This window comes from Dromiciops gliroides, chromosome 3, assembly GCF_019393635.1.
Source record: "Dromiciops gliroides isolate mDroGli1 chromosome 3, mDroGli1.pri, whole genome shotgun sequence".
NCBI classification, from domain to species: Eukaryota; Metazoa; Chordata; class Mammalia; order Microbiotheria; family Microbiotheriidae; genus Dromiciops; species Dromiciops gliroides.
Window position 1 is genome coordinate 288690890 of NC_057863.1, and position 25689 is coordinate 288716578.

Genomic DNA, 25689 nt, shown 5'->3' on the forward strand with positions numbered 1-25689 from the left:
CTTGCTAATCAACCAGCTTTGTGTGTTGTGGTTGTCAGCTCCGATGAGCCTATGCCCCTCCCCCACCTGGTCCACTGCTATTCAAGCCTACCTCCTGGTTCCCAGCAGGGGTAAAAAACCTAAGTTCTGCCTCAGCACTGGCATAGACCCCTGTAATCTCCCCCCTGCCAAGGGCTCAGCCCTCTCACCAGACTGTGAGCACTGGCACTTCAGCTGATTTAGAGGCTCTGGGGGTCTCCTTCTCTGGTGAGGCCTTCCTTAGACTGGATCTATGTCAGGATGACTGTGGGGTTGGGCTCTACTCCTGTCTCAGCACAGCGGCTCCCTCCTTCTGACCTTCCAAGCCGTTCTTGGTTAGAAGATGATTTCATCACATTCTTCTGTGGGTTTTGCTCGTACTTTCATGTTTTTAAAGAACAAACCACAAAACACTTGTTTTTTAAATTTTATTTTTACTTGTTTGGAGGGCTTAATTTTTGTTTTCACTGGTAATGAGAAATTCTTCTTCCAACCAGATTAGCAGTTATTTTACAATTAATAGTATTTGTGGGTTGGGACCCTAATTTTCCCAAAGTCCTAAAGCCAGTATATGTTAGACGTAGGAATTGAACTCAGGCCTTTACATTTCTATACCATACCACAATGTCTTGTGTGTATTTGTATGTGTGCGCGCGTGTTCCTGCAAGCTTATACTTGTACTTGTGTGTCTTTATAGGTGATGTCATTTGTTTTTGATATAATGTCATTTTCCAATATGCTATCTTCTCCCTTGAACAAATAAGATAAACACAACAGCAACATAACTATGTCTCCCAGCATATGGAACATTTTGCACCCATAATTCCCCATTTCCCTACGAAAGAGATAAAAGTATGTTTCATCATTTAATTTTTTGGGAACAAAATTGGGCATTGTTCTTCATCTGAATTTGACTGCCCTTAGAAACACTTTTTTTTTTTTTTTTTTTTATGGCAGGGCAATGAGGGTTAAGTGACTTGCCTAGGGTCACACAGCTAGTTTAGTGTCAAGCGTCTGAGGCTGGATTTGAACTCAGGTCCTCCTGAATCCAAGGCCAGTGCTCTATCCACTGCGCCACCTAGCTGCCCCCTGAAACACTTTTATATGAACTGATCTGTAATGAATCTTCCTCAGTTTGAAAAAGTACATGTAAATTTAATTTACCAGTTTTTTTAAAGGATTTTTTTTTTTGTGAAATTAAAAAAAAATGTTTTATGTTCATTTTTTTTTTTGCGGGGCAATGGGGGTTAAGTGACTTGCCCAGGGTCACACAGCTAGTAAGTGTCAAGTGTCTGAGGCCGGATTTGAACTCAGGTACTCCTGAATCCAGGGCCAGTGCTTTATCCACTGCGCCACCTAGCCGCCCCGATTATGTTCATTTTCAAACAAGTGAAGATTTCTTAATCTCCTCTCCCCAAAAGTATATAAACTAATTTCCAAAAAAGAATGTCTTTGAGATCTGTACAGGCTTACAATTTAAAAGAGCTGCCAAATTACAGTTTGCCTGATTTAAATAAGGGGAACATTAAGGTTATACCTGCAGCTGTGAGCAAAATGCTGGATATGTATAATTTTAAGTAGCTAGGTCTGCAAAAGGAGATTTTTCCAGATGGAAAAAGGGCATCTAAAAACTTGAGTCTAGTCTTATCCAGACATTTACAATATTTTTCATTTGAAGCACACAAGTCTGATTGTGTCTATAAATTTCCGAGCAGCAATTTCTCTGGCAAGAGAATTAAAATAGAATTCTCATTTTAAAAAATTAGTTTAACAAAACCCTCCTTAACATACATAGTAGTGCAACACTGAAATAATGAATGGATATTTGTCTTAGTGTATGAATTGATGAAATGTAAACCATTCAGTGTTTTACCACTCAAAAAATTTCTGGAAACACAACAAAAGGGATCTTCCATGCCCCAGGTAAATGGTGACCAATACAATTTGTATAATAAAAACACTGAGGTATGTAACTTGAATTTTTTTTAAACTTTGCTTATTAAGTATTGATTTTGTTGGAAAGTAGGTACATTTATAACTTACTTTGATATGTTTCCAGATTACCCCTTTCCAGAGTAATTTTGATGGAGTGAGGGTATTCTTTGAGCATAAATATTAGTATAGGATCCAAGCCTTATGTTACCTTGAGGGAAAAATCAACAAAGTAAACCAGAACACCCCCATATTATTAAATTTCATGTTGTACAAAGAGCTTAAGTTAAATAAAATGTGGCTCTACTGTGAATTTTCTATTTATTATCTTTTCCCCACACCCCTAAGACCAGATAAAACCAAACAGTATGGAAGTAAACATGGTGACTTTATCAGGCAACTTGGTAAAAGTAGCAGAAGAAATGGCTGGAAATAAAATTTAACTCTACATATGCCCATATTCCAAATCAGTTTGGTTGGCAAAATAAACTTGAAACTTAAAATAAGAAAGTAAATATGTTCTCAAAGGTATAACTGAGAATTGGTACCATAGAACATATAACTTCGATGACTGTTAAAGAGCATCTTTTGTTTTAAAGCAAATATACTTACTTGATAGATGAGAAAACTGATATGTACAAGGTCATTGTACTTAGTAAGTTACTGAGGCAGGAATTTAACCCAGGTCTTCCAGATTCCAAATCCAACTCCATCTACTAAAATCTGATATTCAAAAACAAAACCACCACAATCCCTTTCCCCACCCCCACACCTCCCCCAAACCTGCCACTGGATGCATGCATGTAGTCATTAGCCCTACTATTTCTCTGGCATGCTAATTGAGCACTCCACCATTTCAGCTCATCTCCATAAAGTATTCTGAAATTGATAGGTAAGGTGGGCTTAGATTATGGAAGTCCTTGAATGCTAAAATGAGCTTTAAAAACCTGATCTATAAATAATAGGCAGCCATTATAGCTTTGTAAACAGGAGTTGTATGATGAAATATGTTATTATAGGAAGATTAATGTGTTAGCAATATACAGGCTAGAACAGATTTAGCTGTTCCCTCCCACAATGTGGATCACAGCCCATCTGGACCGGCCAAACCTTTGTGACTTCTGTCCTGGTTCTCCTGTAAGTTCAACACAGGGAATCTTCTTTGCTTCACCTCCTGATACCTTAAGTTTCCCAGTAGAGCAGTCATATCATCTATGTGACATTTCTTTCTTCCTCCTTGGCCAGCCTATCTTTTTTACTGCTACATTTCCCCAATGGCATCCTTTAATCATATTGCTCTTCAAATTTTTGTTATTTGTTTTATGTTGAAGCTTGCTCATATCCATGATGCATACAATTAATTATAAGATGAAATGGAATCAATCAGATATTTAATAAGATTTATTATTGTGCCAAGCATAAGTGCACAAGAAATAAATGAGTAACCTATTAGGAAAGCAGCAAGAATAGAGAGAGTAACTTTGAGGGTGAGAGGGTATTTGAGTTGGGTCTTGAAGGAGGGATTGGTTCTGAACAGGCAAAAAATGGAAGTGGGAGAAACTAAATGTAGGGAATGAATGGGGAAGGGTATAGATTGGGAAGATGAGTCATTTGTAGAAAACTAAATAGGCTTATTTGGGAGGTGTAGTCTGCAAATAAGTGGGACAGGTATGCATTCTAGTCTAAGTGATGGGCAAGTGGCAGTGCCACTTACGGTAATACAGTAATTGGTAAGTGGTTGATTTAGGAGAGAAGATGTTGAATTAGGGTTTCAGCCTGTTGAATTTGTTGTGATGATGATCAACCAAATGGAAATGATCTGAAAGCATTTGGAAGTGGGAGAATTAGTGAGGTTGAGACTCAGTGGTATAGATGATTGAAACAAAGAATTTATGAGCTTACAGAGAAGTGCAGCCAAAAAAAAAAAAAAGCAGAAGACTGAGAACTGAGAAGCATATTTTGGCACCTCATCAAAAACTTTATTGGCTACCTCATTTTAAGCTCATTGGAAGCTTATTTTGAGTAATCAACTTTGGTGGACTATGCATTGATTCTGCTTGACATTAATTTGATGTTAGTGTTTTCTACCTGTTAGAAGCTTTGAGATGGTAGGTTGAAAAATTCTTTGAAATTAATGATGATTTAAATGATCCTTTTTGATTGAAAAAAACCTTGAAAGGTTTTACAAATGCTAAATGGTTCTTCTCACCTGGAACTTTAAAGTTAGAAAAAGAAAATGTTAGAGGTGTTTAACCTGGCACATTGAAGGGAGGAGTCCTCAGCCTCCCATTTTAGTCTGTTGACCTGCTGCTACAAAAAAGGAACATTTTCTTCCAGTGCTGCTTATTTTGACAAAATGGCATCATTTACTCACTTCCTATGAATGGCAAACAACTGTGCGTTGGAGTGTTTCAGGAGTAGTTGAATGTTAAGCTAAGAAAAAAAGTCCCCAAATCTGGGAACTAGGCTTGTTTGGAAAGGAAAATTAACCCTTGCATCAGACATTGCATAACTCACAACAAGAAGTATTTATTAATATGCATTTACTATGTTTGAGGCACATTGCTATTGGCTGGAGGTAGAAAGAGGCAGATAAATACAGTCCCTGCCTCCCAAGAAGCTTACATTCTAATGGGGAGACAACATGTTAATTCAAAATATATACAAGGTAGGTGGAAGGCATTTCCAAATGTAGTGTACAATAATACAGTACAGTATAATACATTCTCAGTAATCAGATCACCCAAAATGCAGTCTGTATTCATACTGGGAATTTTGAGGCTAAATAAATTCAATTTGAAATTGGGCAGTTAGGTGGCACAGTGCATAAAGGACTGGGTGTAGAGTCAGGAGGACCAAAGTTCAGATCCAGCCTCAGACACTTACTAGCTGTGTAACCCTGAGCAACTTAATTACTCCTGGTTTGCCTCACTTTCTTCACCTGTAAAATGGGAATAATAATGAGCACTAAACACTCCTCCCCCCCACCCCCACCCCCACCCCCACCCCCACCCTCCTGTTGTGAGTTCAAATGAGATAATTGTAAAGTATTTAGCACAGTTCTGAGCCCAAAGAAAGCACTATATAAATGTTAACTATCCTCATTGTTGCTGTTAATCAACATGTATTTCTTGAGCACCTACTATTTGAAAGGATCTATATGGACTGAAGCCCTTATATTCTTTGTACTTACTTTGCTTTTCAACTTGTAAGTTTATTTACACCTAAGATTTATTCATTTAATTCTTAAAAGAAACATGAAAAGTGTATGTCAATATGGACCCATGGATAAAGTAGTCATTACCCTTCCTATTTGCCCAATTGTTACTCATTAGGCACAAAACCTTTCAGAAAAGGTACTAGGTTTGAATCCATGCAAAGGAAAAACAGTGTTTTCTTAGCACCCTAAAAGCCTTGCATGTTTTTGATATGATAAATAAGAGTGATTTCTTAATAATCACCATGGTTCCATAATGAGATTCTTTTATGTTCCACAAACATGGTATTTGGCAAGAGAGAAGCTGCCCTGAGGCATACTTCCTCATTATAGATAGGTAGCTCAGTCTGTTTTAGAGGTCACTTATCAAATGAAAACTCTCAGTCATTCACTACTCTTCTAAAAGCCACTACAGCTGCTAAATAATTGGTCTTTTCAGGAAAGCCTGTATTGGGCAGTTAGCTAACATCTTTAGTAGGGTCTCCTGTCCAGAAAATTGGTGCCTAACTCTGAGAATAAGACATTCCTTCTTGTCAGGCATTTCATCTTTTGAAGATGTCAAGCAGAATATGGTGTGGGTGGTTTGTGTGTAGTTTTTCTGCAGGGCTCCAAAGGATACATTTCACATGAAAATTAGTATATTACTTTTGTTGTTCCCTCAGACTTTTTAAAAACATGACTTGGACACCATTTTGCTTTTAATCAAACATTCATATTTAAGAATCATATTTCTTCCTAACCCTCAAACCACTGAAACCAAAATCTTAATTTGCCCCCCATGAAATTGCAGATATTGAGCCAGAAAACAATTTAAATACTTTAATTTTGTAAAATTTCTAATTGGCCTCTTTAACATTATTTTTTATAGTGAATGGACATCTACCTTCACTAACAGCTACTGGGTTCAAACACCCTCTCTGAAACATACAGGCTTCGTGATCCTTGTCAAGTCATCTAAACTTACAGTGCCCTAGACCAGTGGTCTCCAAAGTAAGGATTGTAGAATGGCTCAATGGAAGCTGTGGTTTGAACACAAGGAGTCTAATTGTAGAATGGGAAGATGTAATGCATTCCAGGCTTCTCCCCTTTGTTGTTGAATTGTTCCGGTTGTGTCCAACTCTCCATGATCCCATTTGAGGTTTTTTTGTCAAAGCTACTGGAGTGGTTTGGCATTTCCTTCTCCAGCTCATTTTACATATGAGGAAACTGAGGCAAACAGGGTTAAGTTACTTGACTAGTGTCTGAGATCATATTTGAACTCAGGTTCTCCTGACTTCAGGGCCAGCACTCTATCTACTGTGCCACCTAGCTTCTCCCCTTTAGCAAATTATAAACTGTCTCCAACACAAATATAACTTTCTTTTAATACTTCTCCAGTCTGACCTCACCCACCACTGGCCCAAAGGGTGGTTTATAACCTACCCAGGGAACAGGAACCCACAGCAGTTGCAAAGACAGAATCTACTCCTATCTCCACCCTGATGATGACCTCTTTCATGGCTGCTGAAGGTGTTATCAGGTGATGAATAAACTTACCCGCATAAACTTTTTGTTTTTTGTTGGGAAAAATTGAATAGCTCAGGATGAATGGGTTTCAGTTACATTATATTTGTCCCCAAACTCAAACCTCTTCTGAACTTCCTTGTTTTCATTGAAGGTACCACGGTACCTCTATAGTCTCCCAGATCTTCAGCCTCCTCATTATCCTTTTACTTCTCACTCAACTGACAATGTTCTCTTCAGAGTTACCAACAGTCTCTTAATTGCCAAATCTGGTGCCCTTTTTCTCAGTCATCATCCATCCTTACTTCTCTGCAACATTTGACCCTGTTGAACACCACCTTCTCCTCCTGGATGATTCCTCTCTCCTTTCTGGGATGTCAAGGTATTGTTGTCTCTTGGATCTCTCTTACCAGTTTGACAGTTTCTTTTTAGTCTTCTTTGCTGGACCATCATCTGCATCATAAGTCCTTCCCCCTTTCAACTTGGGTGTAAGTTGAGATGGTCCAGCACTCTCTTTTATTGATATTCTCTGACTTCGTGAATTCCTTCATCAGTTTCCATGGGTTTAGTTCTCTCTATGCAGATATTGCCCATATCTGTATATCCAACTCTAATTCCACTTCTAAACTACAATCATCTGTTACAAACTTCCTATGGTACATTTTGAATTTCATTTCCTATAAGCATCTTATAATCATCATTTAAAAAATATAACTCATTAGCTTCTGTCCTAAAACCATGTCTCTTTTGAACTTCCTCATTTCTCCTGAGGGTACCACCATTCTTCCAAAGTCTCCAGGTTTATAACTTTGGTGTTATACTTGAATCCTCACTCTCCCTCATCCCACATCTAATCAGTTGCCAAATCTTAGTTTCTTCTGCTTCACTATCTTTCATATCTAGCCCCTTAAGCTGTGTAGTCACATAGCCATCACCTTAGCTCAGACCCTCGTTATTTTTTGCCTGGACTATTGCAGTGGGGGAGGCAGAGCCAAGATGGCAGAGAAAAGGCAACAATTCACTTGAGCTCTCCCCCAAACCCTTCCAGATACTTGAAAATAATGCCATAAGACAATTCCTAGAGCAGAAGAACCCACAAAAGGAGGGAGAAATAATTTTCTAGCCAAAGACAACTTAGAAGATCACCAGGAAAGGTCTAACTATTTCATTGGCTTTCTCATCAGTTCCTTTGCCTCAAAACAGCCTACTCCAAGTCACCCTGCAAAGCTATTAAAGGCATTTATTTTCCTTAAGCAAAGATCTGACTGTGTCATTCCCCAATTCAGTAAATTCCATTGGCTTCTTTTTGAGTCTAGGATCAAATGTTATTCCATCTTTATTTCAACCTTTTTAATTTCTGCTTTTTTATTGCAAGTCATAATGCACATGAGCACAGTAGTATGTGTACATAACTTGTATATAAGTGACTATTAATATATGGAGGTGCTTGCTCAAAATGTTTATTTCCTGATATGTGTTTGATCAAAGGAAGTTTGAACATTGGCCTAGGCATGTCTCTAAGACTTAAATTGTAGAGCAATTGAGGATTTGCATTGGTGGAGAGAGATGTTCTGGGAGTTCCTTATACCAAGGAAATCACAGATCTGGTTCTCCTCCCCTCCCCCCACCAAAAAAAAGGAAAAGAAAGAAATCACAAAAATAATCTAAACCCACATCTCTACTTTTCTAACGCTGAAAATTATTGAACACTAAAAGTATTCCCATTAACAGAGGGAAACTAAGACCTCCATTCTTATTTTCATTACTTACTTCACCTTTTCCCCTATATTTAAGGAATAGATTGAGGAATCTGGTTTAAATCTAACAAGTTATGTTGATGTTCAGCATAAAAGCAAATATTTGTTTTTGCATCTGTATGTATATAACATTAAGCTGAATGCTATGAACATTCATAAATAAGAAAATGACTATAGAAAGATAATCGTGTATCAATACAAGTACACACATGTTTAAATAGTTATATGTAAGTATAGGCTTATATACAAGATATTCACATATGCAAGATGAATTATCATTTGTATATTTGAAAATTGTATACAGCTGTTCTTTGAGTCAGACTACATGAAATGAAAACATTCTATCTATAAAGACGGGCAGCTAAGTAACCACACCGTTGGTGGTTTTTATTCCCTTTTGTCCTAGATTACACTATCATGGATAACTTGGTTTAGGAAAGCTGACCTACAACCTCCTTTCTTCTCCATTCAGGAATGTGGTTTTCCTTTTTCATTTTTTTGGTGTACAACTTAATTATATCTCAAACAATCTTTCATATACTTCCTCTTTAACCCTAATATCTTCCTTCCTTTTCCAATTCTTTCCTATTTACCTCAGAAAAATATCTATTTTTTCTCCAGTTTTTATTTCCATTAAAAAAAGCAACTTGAATCCTGGCTAAAAGTAGTGTAGTAATACACCTATGTTAAAGGAAAGGGAAAACCATTAAATTTTCAGTTGAAATGGGGTATAATAAAGGACTATTGCCATCAAATTCTAAATCCCTTGAAAGTGCTCAGAATCCTCTTCAAGATCTCTGTTATCATGAAAGTAGATATTCCTTGAGATTCTCAATTTTCAGAAAAGATAATGAGTTTTATGTCGGTAGTTTTAATGATCATGGGTTATGGGAGTGGAACTCAAGGAAAGAAAGAAACAAATGCTTGTCACAGTTGGGGCAGGTTAATGGAGAACCAAATCAATTTGTAGTGAATAACTTCATATAGTTCTGAGACTTCCTCTTGGGGACTCAAAAAATATACATAAACAGGAAAGGCAGATTTTGAGAAAGATTGATAAAAAGTTGAAGATCATAAACAATAGAGAGAAGAAGGAAATAAGTCCACTGTTAATGCCAGAAGATGTTAATATTTAGATGAAAACTCTAGTTAAGTAGGAGAAGAGAAAGCATAGGAGTGGAGCCATGGGAAATGGATTAATCAATTAAAGAAAAAGATAAAAGTTCCTGACCTAATCTGACACCAACTATAGTCAGAAGTAGAGAATGAGAAGATGGCAAATGAAGAAGTTGTGGTTAAAGATAAAATTAGAGCCTTGAGTTCTTATTATTGGTGTCAAAGGGTAAGTTGTTGCTAGTGATAAGGTAGAAAAATAAGGCAAAAATTAAGTAGGATGGAAGACTTTGATCAGGGATATTGCCCTGGGCCCTCTGTTCTCTCTAAAACATCTCACTTGACCATATCAGCTCCTATGGTTTTAATTTTCCTCTCTGTGACAGAGACAGAGTTGTATCTAGATTGGTCTCCTGAGCTCCATTTCTACATCACTAAATGCCTATTGGACATTTTGAGCTGGTTTTTTCATAGACATTTCAAACTCAATGTGTCTAAAACAGAATTCCTTATCTTCTCACCCAAACCTGTCATAGATCTGGACTTCCTTAATTCTTGCTAGAGTCACCTTCCTTCCAGTCACCCAGGTTTATAACCGTGGCTTGTTGCTTTTGTTTCAGTCATCCAACTCTTCCTGACCCATTTGGGGTTTTCTTGGCAAAGATACTGGAGTGGTTTGCCATTTCCTTCTCCAGCTCATTTTACAAATGAGAAAACTGGAGACAGACATGGTTAAATGACTTGCCCAATGTCACACAACTAGGAAATGTCTGAGGCCAGATTTGAACTAGGAAAGATGAGTCTTCTTGCTGTCCTGCCTGGCACTCTCTCCACTGTGCCACATAGCTGCTCAAATATTCTGTTTATCCATTTAAATCTAAACATTGTCTCCTCATATAAAAGGTAAGGTCCTAAATAGCTGCTTCCGTTTCTCCAAGGGTGCTGTTTCATTTTTATCATTTTCTCTCCTGTGTCTGGGATGTATATGGTAGTTGCTTAACAAATCTGCTTGCTAATTGTTTGACATAGAAAAAGAAACAGGTTATATAATATTGCAGTATTAGAGAATGAGAAAAATAAAGGGTACACAGTAAATAATATGATTAGTTTTGTCTATAAAATCTAGTCCAGATGAGGACCTCTAAGATTATTTTTTAAGGGACTGAGTCAGATTTATAATCTCTCCTGCTGGAAATCTGGGTGAAAGGAAAATTTCCCAGCAGTGTAGAAGGAGATCTTTCCAATTACTGTTGATAACTTGAACTGATAACATACATGCAATCTACAGCTATCTTAAAAATTTCTTCAGAAAACTCTATTTCAGCAAACCTTACCAGAAGTGCCAACACATGATGCAATTTATTCATTTTGAATTTTACGTGTTCTCCTGTACAATAGAGTTAACATGAAGGGGTAGCATGAATACACATTTATTAAAAGCTTTATCATGTGCCAAGCATTGTGCTAAGTGCTGGGAGTACAGAGAAAAGGCCAAAACAAAGCAAAAAACAACCCAGTTCCTGTCTTCAGGAAATTCACATTCTACTTGCTAAGTACCACACCCATTTAGGAGAGTTCGACCCTAGGGTAGAGAGAAAAACTCTGTGCTAAAGAGCTGAGTGGATTCTGCTGCAAATGTTGAAGGAAATGTGATGCTACTGGGTGCCATTTCTAGCTGGAGCCCTTCAGATTCCCACTGTGGGGTGGTATCAGGTTTGGGGAGTTTCCTTTAAGGTTGTGATGATTAGAATGTTCTAAAAGTTTTCTGGAAAAAGGGAAGAAAGAAACAAATAGCCTAGATTTTGTTGAATTAAGGTCCCCAATGCTTAGCATGGCTTTTTGTACATAGTAGACACTCAATACTAGCTTGATTGGATTGGATAACCCTCAAAATGTATAACGAACCCTAAAAAAACCTCTAAATCAGATATACTTAGTGTTTTGTGATTCAATTTAGAGTTTTTATAACTTTCATTATAGTCTCATAGATAAAGAACTAGACGGGACCTCAGAGCCATCTAGTCTAAAGCCTCTCATTTTATAAATAAGAAACATCTACATACTTTGTTTCTAGTTCTTTGCTCCTACAAAGCACTTCTTAAAATTTTTATCCTACTCCTCTTTCATTTCCCATCTGATTCCTCTTCATCTTCCAGCTCATTCCATACCAAGGCAAAATCTTATGTTTCTAAATAATAAGGCATTTTACCTCTAGAAACAGGGTTTTACAGTAATTCCAAACTCATTTCCTTTGGCCCTTTGTATTTCCTGTGGTTGTGAATACAGTATTCCTATTTATTTTGGTGTGCATTTGAAGAGTTTTGTATCTTTTTTCATTTTAAGATAAGACTATTGTGGTGATGAGATTTTAATGAGTTTAGTTGACTCAATATATTTGAAAAGAACCACAACGTGTGGTTTATGTCCTCTCTCAGTACTAGTTCTATAAAAATGTCCTAGACTTGGAATCAGGTAGGTTTAGGTTCATTCTCGCTTCAGACACTCACTGGCATCATGACTTTGATCAAGTCACCTAACCCTTTTAAGTCTCACTTTTCTTACCTATAAAATGGCTATATTAATAGTACCTACCACACAGGGTTGCTGAAAGAGCTTTGCAAATCATAGTTTTACATTATATATAAAGTGTCACACACACATATGTATGTATATGTATATATATGAATTATTGTGAATCCTGCTTGCAAAATATATATTTATCTGTGTACAATGAATTATGTCCCTTCTGACATAAGAAGAAGCCATGAAAACTTCATTGTTTGTTGCAATAATACCTGATTGCTCAGCATTTCAGTCATTAACTAATCCATCTTGACCTTCTCTCTGGCCTGTTTCTACTTTATAAGTGACAAAAATGAAGCAATATCTTCAAAGCTTCTCAATAGGCCATTGGAAAACTATAATAGAAAATTAGTATTTTCAACTCTAGGCCTGGCCTTGGTTCATAAACTTCCCTTTTTTTTGTAATACCATCAAAAGGCTGAAACCAGCTGCTAAACTTGAAATGAAGTGGTTTAAATTTAAATTTTTATTGCTGTAGTGATTCTATTTTTTTCCCTCATGGCTGAAAAGGTTGGGTTTTTGTTTTTGTTTTTTTCCCAGTTTTAACTCCAGCATCTTGAATTGATAACCCATTCCTGATTTTGAATGAATTTCCATTTCCTTATTTCCCACTCTTTTTTGCTTATGTGGACAATAAAAATTTTAAAACTGAAATGTTTACTGAAGTCATGAGAACTTCTTGGACCAAGCAAAGAGACACAGAAGTTTGTTAATTGCTTCATGGCTCAAAATTAAATCTGCATGGACCACGGCTTTAGTAGATGATTAATTAAATTTGAATGAGTTAGTGGTTTGGTATTTAGGGGACCAGGGACAATGGAGTTTTGTCTATGTTCTTGTTACTCAGCTTTCCTTTTCTGAGGCTCAATCCAGCCCTGAGTCAAATAAAACATAATGAAGAGAGACTAAAGGTTCAGCATTTTCATTCCTGATCATGACTTCTAAAAGCTGCTATGGAAACGTAGTATAACTCCCTCCCTGTGGTCTTCCCCACCCCCACGGTCTCATTTCTCCGAGTTCCGGTTGTAAGAGCCAGTTAGCTCACTACAACTTGGACAGGATTCTTGGAAAGCCAACTCGCTGGGAAGGCACAGATAGGCTGACAGCCCAGGGAGCTCATTTCAATTCTTCTGCCTTATTCAGGATGCTAGCTAGCTACCTGATTAGCTCAGGCTCAGCCTAGTACAGTGTCACATTGTTTAGTGCTCCATTGTATCTTTAGGTTACTACATACATCCTACACAGTTTTTCAAGCCGACTTATGCGGTCCAGCTGTAAGCCAGAGGGAGGGGTGTTCCAGATCCCTAGCAACAGCTTGAGTTGGAAAAACATAGACACATTTCTCTCTCCCTCTCCCTCTCCCTCTCCCTCTCCCTCTCCCTCTCCCTCTCCCTCTCCCTCTCCCTCTCCCTCTCCCTCTCCCTCTCCCTCTCCCTCTCCCTCTCCCTCTCCCTCTCCCTCTCCCTCTCCCTCTCCCTCTCCCTCTCCCTCTCCCTCTCCCTCTCCCTCCCCCTCCCCCTCCCCCTCCCCCTCCCCTCTCCCTCTCCCCCTCCCCCTTCCCCTCCCCCTTCCCCTCTCTCTCCCTCTCTCCTTCTCCCTCCCTCTCCCCGTCCCCCTTCCTCTTTCCCTTCCCTTCCCTCCCCCTTTTTCCTCCCTGTCTCTTCTTCTCTCCCTCTCCCCCTCCCCCTTTTTACTCTCTTGCTCTCCTCCTTTTCCTCTCTCCTTACCTCCTTTTCCCTTCCCTCTCCTCCACTCCCTCCCTCCCACTCTCTCTGTCCCCCCGCCCCCCCCCCCCCTTTGTCCCTCTGTCTCTCTCATGTCAGGTTTCACTTAGAACAGAAAGAACACTGCAGTGGAGTGCGGTTCACTGATGCTTACTGGATACAAATGTGTCTGTTTTATATAACTTTTTAATAAAAATTAGACCTTTTCCCCTGCTTCTTCATTTCTGGTATAATGGGCAAAGGGCACTAATGGGATACACGCAAGAGGAATGATTGGACTAGTAATCACAGGAGCTGACAGCAAAGGCCTGACTAAGTACTTCAAAGGGATTTAAGCTGGATTGAAAGTATGTCAGATCTGATTAACTGTGGAGGTAAATTGGTTCAAAGTTTGCAAGAATTGGGAGAGTGAATTGTGAATTATTGTGGGGAAGAAAGAAAAATGGAGACAGGTGGGAAAGGGGACTACAAGGACAGACTCTCAGCATTGGAAGAGACCACTGAGATTAGTAACAGGCTTCTTGAGGGCAGAAACTATTTCTCAACTATATATATATATATTTGAGGCAACTGGGGTTAAGTGACTTGCCCAGGGTCACACAGCTAGTAAGTGTCAAGTGTCTGAGGCTGGATTTGAACTCAGGTCCTCCTGAATCCAGGGCCAGTGCTCTATCCCCTGTGCCACCTAGCTGCCCCCTCTACTATATTTTTTAAACCCTTTCCTCCCCACAGCTAGCACAGTCCCTGGCACACAAGAATATCAAATGCTTACTGGTTTGTCTATTTGGTCCCGACACCCTCAACTCGAGGCTTTTCTTGCATTGCTTCATGCTTTCCTCACACCTTGTCTTCCTCCAGCTCTTCCTATGTTCACCTTGGATCATACAATGGCCCATTCTGACAGCCCAAACTAGAAATCCAGCCCCACCCTGGGACCTCTTTTGGGGGAGACATGGGTATATTTGTAGTGAGCAGGGAAGCATCTAGTAGACAGGAAGGGATTGAAAATAAGTGAGAGAATGGGGATGAAAGACAAGGCAATCTGCTGGAGAAGATGGGATGGAAGGGAGTCACTTGTGCAGGTAGGGTTTACCTCCTTATAGTTTGCTAGGTCAGAGGTTCAGGAGCCATTTGGACCCACTCAGTGGCACCAGTGACATATGGAAAAACACAAATAAACTAAAGTGTTATCGGATATGAGTTGTCAGGAGTAGGGAGATCTTATGGAGCTTAACAGGGATGCAAATTTAGGAGTCAGGTTCCAGAGGAAGAGAGGAGAAATATATCCTAACACTCTTTTTTTCCTTTCTCTAAGACCTTAGTTCAAGTTCTGGGCTTATTGTTGGGAGCTACCAGCAACCCTGTGAGGCTAGGAATTTGCTTCCATAGCGCAGTGCCTGCTACATATTAGGCACTTAATAAATGTTTATTGATTGATTGATTTAGCACAGAGCGAGAACAACTCTAAATACCTTATTCATTCCACAAGAAGTGTTAAACCATTCTGGAGATAAGAAACAATCATAACTCTGGCAGTATTAACTTTGGCAACCAAGTAGTAGAGTATATACAATGTGGACTTTGGAATTAGGAATACCATCTCCAAGTTCATGAAATCTCAAATTCCTGTATCTTATCCAGAATTTATTTGCTGTCCACTTCTCCCTCTTCCTTCCAATATGAAACCATGCTCTTCTTCCATACCAGTCCCTTGATCCCTCTGTTTCTAGGCCATGACTCCTGCACTAGCCATTATATCTTTTTTCCCTATCTTAATCCCTTAGTAAAACAGTTCAACTCTATACTGTCTTCTCCTTAGTTCCTTGCCCCCTTAACTTACTGCTGATTGTACCTGGTCAAGTATCAGCCTTGGATCACTCTCACTTTTCACTGCCTTTACTCCTACACACATGATGCTGAAGGAAAGTAGAGAAAACCACATGGCCCTTCTGACTGGATCTGCTACCAATTTTGGTTACATAGCCTTAACTGGCCCCTCACTACTGTTAGGGCTAGATAATCTTTCTATACTTTCCCAGTTAATTCACTATCCCACTCAGCACAGTGCCTCTCATCCCTCCTCGAGTCTCCCATGGACCCTTGTTCCCTTAGCCTCTCGGCTGAGAACCTTGCCTCATATTTTATTGAAAAAAATGAAGGGGCGGCTAGGTGGCGCAGTGGATAAAGCACCGGCCTTGGATTCAGGAGTACCTGAGTTCAAATCCGGCCTCAGACACTTGACACTTACTAGCTGTGTGACCCTGGGCAAGTCACTTAACCCCCATTGCCCCGCAAAAAAAACCAAAACAAACAAATGAGGCCATTCACCAAGAGCTGGTTGGTGAATAGTCCCAAAATGTGGACTATTGCTATTCCCTGCTGGTTGGTCTGCATGCCTCAGGTCTCTTTTCACTCTAGTCCATCTTCCACTCAGCCACCAATGTGTTTTTCCTAAAGTGCAGGTTCTGACCATGTCTCCTTGCTACTTAGTCTACTGCAGTGGCTTCCTACCACCTCCAGAATCAAATATAAAACTTATTTTTGGTATTGAAAGCCCTTTATATCATAGCCAGCCTTCCAATCTTCTTATACTTCAATGTATTCTTTGATCTAGTGACACTGACCACCTTGCTGTTTTTTTAAATTAAATAAATTTATAATATATTTTTATTTAAAGTTTTGAGTTCCAAATTTTATCCCTTCCTCCCTCCCCATGTCCCTCCCTGAGGCAGTAAGTAATGAGAGATCTCCTTGCTATATAACAAACAAGCTACTCCATCTCTCAAATCTGGGCATTTTCTTGGCTTGTCTCCCATGCCTGGAATGCTCTTCCTCCTCATCTCTGCTTCCCTAGCTTCCTTTTTTTTTGGGGGGGGGGGCGGGAAGGGGAGGCTGGACTTTTAGGGTTGTGACTTGCCCAGGGTCACACAGCTAGTGTCAAGTGTCTAAGATCAGATTTGAACTCAGGTCCTCCTGAATCCAGGGCCAGTGTTCTATGCACTGTGCCACCTAGCTCCCCAATTTTTTCCCCCTGGCTTCCTTTAAGACCCATCTACAATCTTACTTTCTCCTGAAAGCCTTTTCTAATCCCTCTTATTTCTAAGGCTTTCTTTCTATTTATTATTTTTTTTTCAACCTGTTTGTACATACTGATTTGCATGTTGTCTTCCCCACCTATTAGAATGTGAATTTCTATAGGGCAGAGACTGTCTTTTGCCTTTGCTTGTGTCCTAAGCAGTTAGCACAGTGCCTGGCACATAGTAGTTACTTAATACTTAATAAATGCTTATTGAATGACTGATCCAAGTTCAAATCCTTTCTCAGCTACTTACCATCTCTTTAAACCTGGGCAAATCATGTGACCTCTCTCAAGCATAGTTTTTCATCTCTAAAGTGGGGATGATAGCCTTAATTTCCTCATCTTTAAAATAAAGATAACCATACTTTACAGGTTTATCTTGAGGCTCAAATGAGATTTATATGCACATAAATATATATATATTATATCCATATTACATATGTATGGTGTCTGAGAAGTATTAATGCAGCTTTTAGTTTTAATAGCTTACACATGTACATAGATGTAGTTCTTTGCAAACCTTGAAGTGTTCTATAAATGTTTGGGATGATGAGGAGGATGAGGATGATGACGATGATGCGTCATGGTCATCATTTAGAGGGAAAGCAAGAACACCCTCCTCAGTCATAGTTCTTCCCCACACACCTAAACCCTAAGTGAACACCAGGTGCCAAAATTCCTAATTATAGCTCTGGTAAGGAAGAAAGATAAGGAGTTAGTTCCATTTACATTAATACCATTATACAAGAGACCACACAACAGGTAAACACCAAGAGAGGGGTCAGATAAGGGGCTATAAAATACCTCCCTTATACCTCATCTTCTCTGATAAGAGAGAAAGAAGAGTATTTAGAAATGCTCAATTGCATCAAGTCTACCTAGGGGAAAAATTATCTACTTAGCCTATGGTTAGGTATATGCTAGAGAAAGTCTTACTATTAATATAATTCACTTGGGGTATAGTTAGAAACTTTGAAGATCCCATTCATCCCTTCAAATTAATTAATGCCTTTTGCCAATAGATATTTTTTGCTCCACAGATTGAAGCTTTCGTCTAACTGATTATAATAATAATTCATTCATTCAAGAGTTAAGTGCCTACAACATCTTTATGAAGGAGGGAGAGAGACTGGGGAAGAGAGGGAGCAAAGAAGGAAGTGGGGGCAGAGAGAGAAGACTTTGCCTTGAGGAGCTTACACACTAAATATAACTGTGTGGAACAATGAAGATAATGTAACATTTTAAAATTATGGTTTAGAGTATTCATTCTATAAGAATTCAGTCAGAAAATGTTATAGAATCCACTTACAGAATACAGTGCAGTGCAAGAAAGGCTTTGTAAACACTGGGAATTACATTATTCCAAGATGAATAATACATTTTTCCCTTTTATAGTGTAAATTTAGGCTTTGTTCCACTTCCTTGTAGAATATTTAAATCCCCTATTGAAGGAAGGGAAAAAGTAGGGAGAAAGGATTTATATAGTGCCTACTATGTACCAAGCACTGTACTATGTGCTTTACAGATACTATCTCATCCTCTCCTCCCAGCAGTCCTGGGAGGTAGGTGGTAGTATCATCCCCTTTTATAGTTGATGAAACTGAGGCAAACAAAGGTTAAGTGACTTGCCCAGAATCACGCAGCTACTAATTTTCTAGGGCTAGATTTGAACTCAGTTCTTCCTGACTTTAGGCTCAGTGCTCTATCCACGGTACCACCCAGCTGCCTGTTAAACTTGAGTAATTGGAAGTAAATTAGGGCCCACTCTCTTCTCCAGTCACAAATTAGAATTAGTTTAACTAGGAGCAGGTAGGTGGCACAGTGGATAAAGCATTGGCCTTGGATTCAGGAGGACCTGAGTTCAAATTCTGCCTTAGTCACTAGCAGTGTGACCTTGGGCAAGTCACTTAACCATCATTCCCCCCCCCAAAAAAATTAATTTAACTATTGGAACAGTGATGTTTAAGAAGGGCATTAATTCACATTTATTAATTCATCTGCTTAGTTTGAAAAGAAATATCTTGTCAATAAGCTTACAACAGTGTAACTAGACAAATGAGAAACTTGTATGTAAAAATAGAAACTAGGTGTATGATACCCATAATCCCATATATAAAGTGTTGATGGAAAACAAAGTAAGGAGATTTATTTTCTTTTATTAAGCTGATTATTGAAGACTTTTAAAGGTGAGTTGTTTATTAAGTGCCTACTGAGAACCAGGCACCAAGGATACAAGGACAAAGAATGAAACCATTCCTACTTAGAACATTCTACTGGGGGAAGGACAAAAAGTACACATATAAAATACACATGATATAAATATAAAGGCAATAAGTACAAATATCTACAAAATAGTTTAATAAGGCATTTGCTATGCTGATGGGAACAAGCCATTGAATTATTGGCCAACTATATGCTATTAAAATATCTCCCATCTTGATTGGCTACTGAATCCTTCTAATTATCCCCCCCAAAAAAGAAGGATTTGCTTTTTCTCCTTCAGTTCAAGGACTATTTTATTTATGTCTTCATATCTCAGTACCTAGCACAATGCCTTGCACATAGTAAGTACTTAATAAATTTTTGTTGAATTCCTATTTTGATTCTATACTTGAGTTTTACAATCTAGAAATTTATTCCTCTCTTTCCTGAAGCATTTATATATGTGTGTGTAATATACAACTGTATACATGTATATATGATACACAGATACATTTTATGTTTATACGTGTGTACATATGTGTACATGCACACACATACACACTTACATGTATACACATGCACATACACCCCAAGCAGGATATACCACTATTTTTATTCTTAGAACTTAGCCTTTTCTGAATTTTGAAAAGCAAAGCTGCCTTTGGAAGGTTTGGTACTTTAATTACTAAAAGAATTTCTTCCCTCAAAGCAATTTCCTGGAGCAGAGAAAAGATATACTTCTTTTTCATGAGCCCTTTTTTTGTTAACAAAACTATTGTTTCTTTGTCAATGAACTTTTCTGATGAAATAATAAATATTCTTTTGCCTTTTCTCCCCAGCTGACCTGAATAATGTCAGGTTCTCAGCTTATAGAACTGCCATGAAACTCCGAAGACTGCAGAAGGCCCTATGCTGTGAGTATTAACCTAGTGCTTAAAGATCTTGGCTCTTTTTTCCTTGATGAAAAATGGAATGGGGGCTGCCACTTTTGAAGAGAGGAGGAATAGCTGTCAGCTGGGTTGTAACTTGGTATTGAATTTTTTGAGCATTCCCTTGGCCTAGTACTGGTCCAGAATACTAATTTTACTCCTCTGCTTTATTGTAACTTCTCAGTTATTGAACATAGATAATTTTTGTATTAATTATATGTACTTTTCAGGATGATGGGCCGAGTTGAAATTAATTTAATGAAACTTAAATGCCATGTCCCTTATATCTTCTATGAAAAGTGTTCAAATGTGTTTATTTTTAGAATTAGAATTCTGCGAATGTCTTTTATGCAAGTGGAGATGCATAAATGTTCATTTTCTTAGAATGTTCAGCCCAAGCGAATGTTGTGCTGAAGGTAAAGGGACAGAATTCATTTGGGTAAAATAGTCTGTGGACATAGAAGCTTAAATGCTGCATATGAATTATATGTAAGCTTAGTTGGGCATATCTGGTAGATTACAAAGAGAACCTTGGGACATAGTTTCCCTGTAGCTTGAGGTCCAAATGGCTTTTCTTTTTAGTTCTGTGGGCTCTACAGCCGTGAAACTATTGTTATCCCCTGGCTAGGGATTTCTTTAATGATCCCAGCTAGGGAAGGCTTTGCCTGAAGGGTTTGGGAGCTAGCTTCTTTATCTCCTCCTAACCCTACCTCATTCCACATCAACTGGTCCCTTTATGGAAGGTACTAATTATGAACTGGTTACTGTAGTAAGTGGTAGAATTTTCTTTTGGAGACCATAAGAGTTTGGAAGAGATTGCTTTCAGTCCCAAGGAGCAATAGTTGGAGCCTTAAAGGTGTACTAGCAGTCCTAAAGAGGGTCATTCTCATTTTTCTCCTTTTCAGTTTGACTTTGGGTATAGAGATCAGTCAAGTACCTCCTGTCTAAATTCATTCATAAATCATTGCATTCACTTACAGTTATGTCCTAGTTTCCATCACATTCACCTTAAAGTAAAATTTCAGGTAGACTATAGGGGAAAGAAAAGTTGACATTATGACATAAGGATTTTCCTTCAATTTCCCTAACCAATGTGAAAACTAAAACAACTCCTTTCTAAGAGTGAATGATATTGTATAGCACATTTTTAGACACATTTGTTCTAAATATGAACACTCTAGTTTGAAGTATGAAATAAGGATACCATAAGTATCAGCCTTTTCTTTTCCCAGGCTTCTTTCCTAGCTCAAAGCAGTCCTAGACAGTCGCTGATTGTATGATAGAGGTTATTTATCATTTTTCCTTGAGGAAAATTTTCCCTATGCCATTAAATTTTTTTATTCATTTTAAACTTAAATACAAAATGAGGGGAAAAAAGAATATTTCCTTGTACACAACAGAACATAAAGAGAAGTGTTGAAGATACAAAGGAAGGCAATAATTAAGACTCAAGCATTTGGAGAAACTTGTTCAACATACTTACTTATAGGTACAGAGAACACCATCAAAACATATGGGTCTCTCTTTTTTCGAGGGGTCTCTTTTAATAGTGTTATAATGCCCTTGGTTTTGGCTCTCAGGCTGTTATGGATAGAAAATCAATTTGGTAGCTAATTACATCAATACAAAATAGCAGTAAAGTATAGAAGACTTCTGTTCAGTTTGTTGTAATGTATGTCCAATCTTCTCTTCACTTAAATTTATAATTAAAAAAAAAGATAATCTGGGCATTTGGGTTATTTTTCATTTTTTCTCAGGTTAGTCATAACAGAGGTGGCTTCTGAAATGAGAAATTTACCTCCTTTTTACTAGGTAGCAGAAGCAAAAATGCACTTAACAAATCCAAGTATGTTTGGTTCATAACTGTATGTTGTGCATTTAAGTGAGACCAAACTGTAGGAATAAATACACTACAGTTCATAAATGTGAAGGAAAAAAAATACTCCGGAGATCAACAAGAAATAGGGAACAATTTGTTAATGTTCAGCAACTAAATTATAGAGTACAGAGATTTTTTTTTGCAGCCTGCTTGTTATCTAGATAAAGGCACAGCTGTGGCCCTAGCCACCCACCACTGCAAGCTAGGTGAAAAAATTGCTCTCTTGTTTTTAAATGTACCTTACCTTTTTTGATATTCACATCAAAGCATATTGACTTGCTTACTTTGTGTGGATTTGCTTTTAAAATACCTCGGTTCCAAGTGCAGAATGCATCTGAACAGTATGGTGTCAGTAACAATCTACTTTGCCCACAATCTCCTTCGGCAGTCTCGGCAAGAAGAGACTAGAAATACACAGCAGTTTCTCTACCAATTATCCCCTCTTTCTCTGCCTGTACTAATTAGATTAAAGGATTATTTATATATCAACATGGAACAACCAGGTTTACTCTTGGAATGAGTTTACAATAGGACTTTTTTTTCCCTAGCATTAATCAACTTTCACCATTATTAATTAGTTCTTTCTTTGCCCCCATGTAGATGAATTTCATGAAATGAGAATGCTTTACAGAATTTTCCTTTCTATAAAGTCTGTAACTATACCTCACACTCTGGTTCCCCAGACTACTCTCCATGTACCTGTAATGGAAAGATAACAAGCTTGAATAAATAAGAGACCCAGACTTCCACTACCGCCTCTACAACAGATTAGCTGTGTTACCTTGGATAAGTCATTTCATTTCCTCTGGGTTTCTGTTTTCTCCTCTGTAAAATGAGGGGATTGGACTTGGTGATCTCTAAGGCCTCTCTGAAAATTCTCAGATTCTGTGACACAGATGATAAAACATCCATAAAAGCTGTTCATTTGTATCCAGGAGATGAAGAAGTATAAACGAGAAAGTAAACAGGTAGAATAATCAAGGACTCTTTTTATGAGGACCAGGAAGAGTAATATGCAGGCAGCCAGTGCTCAAACTCTTTACAAGATAATTGGGAGTCAGGTACATGAGTCCCATCTTTCTTATTTACTGTTTCCCTTTACTGAGCATAGTCTAGCCTAGAGACACATGGATGTTTTTTTTCCTAAGTCCTATTTCCCTCTCTTTCCAGCATCCAACCCTAGGATTAACCCAAAATCTTCCTTGGCTTTTTCAGGGTTAATAAATAGCATCTTTAGAGGGAATATATTTTGAGAACAGGGATGTCAGAACATAGAGAGGTTTTTATGTAACCCGTAATTGTGCTTCTCAATAGGTGCACAAAATGTAAAAATGAAAATTAATTGCTTGAGATGAAAGAGTGGTATCCTCAGTAATGTTTGTTTGTTGAGGTTTCCAGAATTCCTCTATTTCATTTAAAATAAAAACAAAAACAAAGCAAAACCTTGGAGTAGACATTCCAAGGTGTCTGTTTAGGGGAAAATAAAAATTTAAAAATAACTGCTTTACAAATAAATTGTTCATCATTCCCTTCTCCTTTCAAATCCCTAGCATGGGCTACAAGTACTTTCTGAATCTGCTGTGAAACAGGAGTTCCATTTTATGGGTTTGTTTTGGGATGTGTGTTTTGTAATCTTCCATGATGGATTGCCCTCTTGTTTAATCACATCTGGTTTTAGCAGAGCACACTGTACAATATTTCTCTCCTAACTATTGCTTTTGTTATCACAGTGCAATTGCTTTGCTCCTCACTGGAGCTGTTTATACTCCAGAAATTCCTTTGGTACTGCTACCCATTCACCTGTACAGAGAAAGGAAGTGTAGGTCCTTATGAAATGAAATTAAAGTATTTTTGTTTCTCTTCATCTTGTCACCAAGAGGTTTATTCAACCCACAATGAAAAATGAGTTCAGAGACGGAAAAGTTTGCTTTGATTAATTTAAAAGGGAGTCTGGGGGCAGCTAGGTGACACAGTAGATAGAGCACCGGCCCTGGATTCAGGAGGACCTGAGTTCAAATCCGGCCTCAGACACTTAATACTTACTAGCTGTGTGACCCTGGGCAAATCACTTAACCCCAATTGCCTCACCAAAAAAAAACCAAATGAGTCTGAACTTTTTTTTACTTTAGCTGTTGTTCCCTCCCTCCTGTAAGGGGTAAAAGAGGAGATGTCGGGGTATTACTGGTGTTGGAGGGGGGAAAAATCATTCCTCTCCTTCCCATGATTTTTGGAATCCTCATCCCTGTTACTGGAAAATTTTTCAGTGAAAGTCTTTTCTTATCATTACTTCAGAAAAGAAGATAATCTCATTGATCTGATACCCAAGAAAGAAAATTGAAATGTCTTTTAAAAATCATAAATAATAGTATCCTTTTATTCTCCTACACTCTCACCCAAAAATTTACTCAATCTTTTCATGTTGTTGTTTATCCCCAAAGTGTGTCTGCCTTCAAAGATCTTACATTATGCTGGGGGACACTTGTAAAGTAGATCATTTGAGGAGAGGTAAAGGACTAACAACTAGAGGAGCAGGAGTGCAAGCTTGGGGAAACCAGGGCACACAGGTGGGAACTAGAATACCAAAGGTATACTAGTGTGAGAAGTCTGTGGTGAATTAAATTAAGGTCACAAAGGTAGGCTACAGCCAAACTGTATGTGGCTCTAAATTCCAGTTTAAGGAGTTTGGATTTTATTGTAAGAGGCAATAGGGAGCAGCTGAAGATTTTTGAGCAGTGATGACATTGGAACATGGTCTGACTTCAAGAAAAACATTTTGGCAACTGTGTGGAAGATAAATTGGCAAGGGAAGAGACTGGAAAGTGAGAGGGCAATAAGGAAAATATTGCAATAGCCTGGTCAAGAGATTATGAGAACCTGAATAAGGGTGGAGTCCATGTGAGTAGAGAGAGGGGAGATATGTAAGAGGTCAGTCAGTAAATATTTATTAAGCACCTACTGTGTGCTAAGCACTGGGAATACCAAAAGAGGCAAGAGACCACCTCAGCTCTCAAGAAGACATTGTTCAGGTAGCAAACAAATGAGAGAGTGCCTGTGAGGAGGAAGTGGTCAGTAGAATCAAAAGATTCTGAGAGGTAGAGAAGAATGAGAACTTAGAAGAGGCCTGTAGATTTAGCCATGGTAACTTTGGACAGAGTGGTTTCAGTTGAGTGGTAGAGTTAGAAGCCAGATTGCAGTCATCGAGATATGAGTGAGAAGTTGTTAAGGGGTAAAATTCTAGCTAAACTGTCTAAAATATCTAATGAGTGGTCGCCAATAAATTATAAGCTTTAGCAAGAGTTAGACTTTTTAGCATTTATTAAGGAGAATAAGAATTTGGTAAAGAGAGAGAGAAAGGCCTAGATTTCTATCTATTAAAGGGAGAGCACATTTTTAGCTCCCTTCTCCACCAGAGTCCAGAGGAAAGAGCCCAAGACTGAGCGCCAGTCTCTTCCTTCCTCCTCCCACTAGTCCGCGTCACTTCCTGACTCCTGGTCTTGCCCTCAAAGACCTTCCCTTCATGGGCAGAACTCTTCTACAGTAAGTATCCAGCAGGTGGCGTTATTCCAATCGTTACAGTCCCCCCTGTTGTTCCTCAAGAAACAAAATGTTTCCTTGACGGAACAGTAAAAAGAATATAATAACTATTGCTAACTAATAATATGTGAACAACAATATAGAAAAGGAAGAGAGGAAAGTTTTGTCCAGAGGGGTGATTTTTTGTCCTCATGAACCGACGCTTTGACATTGGTCTTG

General features: G+C 38.4%; 1 protein-coding gene across 1 annotated transcript in view; it reads left to right on the forward strand.

The window, feature by feature from the left end:
- Positions 1-25689, forward strand: part of DMD (dystrophin) — a 2325391-nt gene that overhangs the window by 2191362 nt on the left and 108340 nt on the right. The window contains 1 exon segment of the mRNA XM_043994767.1: positions 19968-20042. Within this exon segment, the coding sequence (XP_043850702.1) occupies positions 19968-20042 (75 nt within the window).